Raw genomic sequence first — 2,676 nt, forward strand, 5'->3', positions numbered from 1 at the left:
TGTGTATATACCCAGAGGTGGCATTGCTGGCCCATTTGGTAATTTAATTTTTTCCTTTTCATTTGCTAATAATCCTCACCAGAGGATATTTTTTCCATTGACTTTTAGAGGGAGTTGGAAGGGAGGGAAGGGGAGAGATAGAGGAGAAGTAAGAGAGAGAGAGAGAGATTGATTGGTTGCCTCCCCCACACCCTTGCCTGGGAGCTGTGGGTCAAACCCACCACCGAGGTGTGTGCCCTTGAGCGGAAATGGAACCCTCGACCCTTTGATCCAAGGGCTGATGCTCCGATTACTGAGAAAACCGGACAGGGCTGTTCATTTTATTTATATTTTATCATCATTATGATTTCTAAATATATATATTTTAAAATTATATCTCACAGAGGAAGGGAGAGGGAAGGAGAGAGAGAGAGACATAAATGATGAGGGAATCATTGATCAGATGCCCCCTGCATGCCCCACATTGGGGATGGAGCCTGCAACCGGTGATGACAAATAGAAGGACAGATGTACTCTAGGTTATTGAACCATTCCTTTATTGTTAGACATGTGGGCAGGAGACAGGTGTGATCACTCAGTAACCCCCAATCCATAGTCATGTCCTTCAAACGCTGGGCGGCGGTGAGCGCTGGGTCTCGGGGTCTTGTCCAATCTTCCAGATGACCAGGTGCAGGCAGGCGCTGGCGTCCTCGCTGGAGCTGTGGCCATGCACCCCGTCCTGGATGACGCGTCCGAGGTAGTGGGCCGCCAGGCTGCGCAGGGAGCGCCTGTAGGGGAGGCCCAGGCGGTGCGGGAAGAGCACGGAGGTGTCCAGCACGGTGCTGTGGATGAGCTTCAGGGCCAGCAGGTCGCTGTGCAGGCTGTGTCCGATGAGGATGGTGTCGGCATTGAAGAGGGTGAGCAAGACGGCCTGGACGTCCCGCAGCGAGACGCTGGTGCGGGCCAGGTGAGCCGCGGTCACTCCCGAGAACCTGGTGTTGTAGTCGACGATGTCCCGCTGGGGCCTGACGAAGGTGTCGAACACCACGCTCCCGGCGCTGTCCACCACGGTGACGCGGGTCAGCTCCAGGCCAGCGGTGGTGTAGGACATCTCGCAGTCCAGGGCGTAGATGCCGGGGTGAGCGCCTGGGGGCTGGTCTTTGGCAAAGGTCCGCACGAAGCCCTGCAGGTCCTCCTGGCGGCCGTCCCGCACGTGCTGCTGGGCCACCTGGCAGCCAGGGGAGCCGATGGCGGCCGAGCAGCAGGTGTACTGGACCTCCCAGCCCCCGGCCGCGGGAGTGGGGCGCAGCCGCCCCCAGTGGTAGTGACAGGCTTCCTGGCGCTCACAGCGGCCCGAGGGCACCACGAGGTACTGGGTGCCACAGCGGCAGCAGCGCCTGCGGGAGGGGTCTTGGGGCGGCTTCTCCTGGTTGGTGAAGAGGACAGCGCCCCCGGGCCTCTCGGGGTGCGGGAAGGGGTAGCCGAGCTCCTTCAGCTGGGCCTGGGTGAGCAGGTGCTCCTTGAGGCGCTGGTACAGGGCGGCCCCTTTCCCGGGATCCTCCCCGCGGGGGCTGTCTGGGCGCTCGAGGGACAAGCAGGTCTGGGTGTCCAACTTGCCCCCCAGATCCACGTCCTGGGACACAGCGCTGCGGCCCCCGGTTTGGCAGGGCCCGGGCCCGGGGCCGGGGGCCAGGCCGCGCAGCCTGTGGAAGGTGCTGGCGGCCAGCTTGCGGTACTTCCTCTTGCTGGGGCTCTGGCGGTAGGCCGCCTTCTCCTCCTTGAGCGCCTTCTCGATGGCTTCCCGGGTGGAGGGGCAGAACTTGAGACACTGGTCCAGGAACAGGCCGAGGTAGCGTTGACGGGTGACATTGGGGACCTTGTCCCCACCCTCTTCTGGTGGAACAGGCTTCTGAGAACTCTGCACATGGGGGCCGCGGGCCAGGCGCTTGGGGGGCACGGTGCTGGAGGCCATGGACGCCTGGCCCGAGGGGGCGCGTGTCTCTGGGAGCTGGCCGCCCAGCCCCTGGGCCTTGCGGGGCGGGCTGCTGCTGCTGGCCGGGAGGGGCCTCTTGGCACCTGCAGCCAGGCGGGGCTTGGGGACCAGGGCCACCCTCCTCCTGTCGCTGTCTGCAGCTGAGATGTGGATGGAGGAGTGCTTCGGGGCCGGCTGCTGGGCAGCCTGGGGCAGGCTGGCTGAGTCCCTGGGAGCCTGCTCTGCCTGCTGCCCCAGGTCACGCAGCTCCTGGGCGGTGGGCAGCCTGGTGCGGGGGGCCAGGCCTCTCCTCACGGACTCTGGCTGGATGATGAGAAATTTGGGGGCCCAGCTGTCTGTTGGGGGCACCGAGGGCAGGCCGCCTGGGCCAGTGGGCTGGTGGCAGGGAGGCAGGGGCACCAGGGTTGGGGCTGGGCAGGAGGCACCCAGCTCGGCCTCCATAGCTTGCAGGTGTCCGGGAGGAAACCAGCTGGGTGCCGTGGCCCTCAGCAGGTCTGGAGCTCGCGCTGCTTCACTTCTCCGGGGCCAAGACATGGTCCTGCTGTGCTGGGCTCTGGTGTCTAATGGCTTAGGCTGGGAGCCCTCCGCCCTTATATAGGCAGAAAGCCCCGCCTCCCAGCAGATTGAAGCACTAAGCCAACGAATTCTACTTGATCTCTTGTTCTCTAGTCTGCTTTACAGATCTGTACCCTGAACCCACCCTA

General features: G+C 63.0%; 1 protein-coding gene across 1 annotated transcript; it reads right to left on the minus strand.

The window, feature by feature from the left end:
* Window positions 1-604: 604 nt before the first annotated feature.
* LOC307105749 (RNA exonuclease 1 homolog) lies at window positions 605-2,413 on the minus strand (the record flags this gene model as incomplete). The annotated part of the gene is made up of 1 exon (XM_079781641.1): window positions 605-2,413. One exon carries the CDS (start codon window positions 2,411-2,413, stop codon window positions 605-607), a length of 1,809 nt encoding a protein of 602 aa, XP_079637767.1.
* Window positions 2,414-2,676: the final 263 nt, after the last annotated feature.

Source organism: Cnephaeus nilssonii (assembly GCF_951640355.1).
Source record: "Cnephaeus nilssonii genome assembly, chromosome: 9".
Classification (NCBI taxonomy): Eukaryota; Metazoa; Chordata; class Mammalia; order Chiroptera; family Vespertilionidae; genus Cnephaeus; species Cnephaeus nilssonii.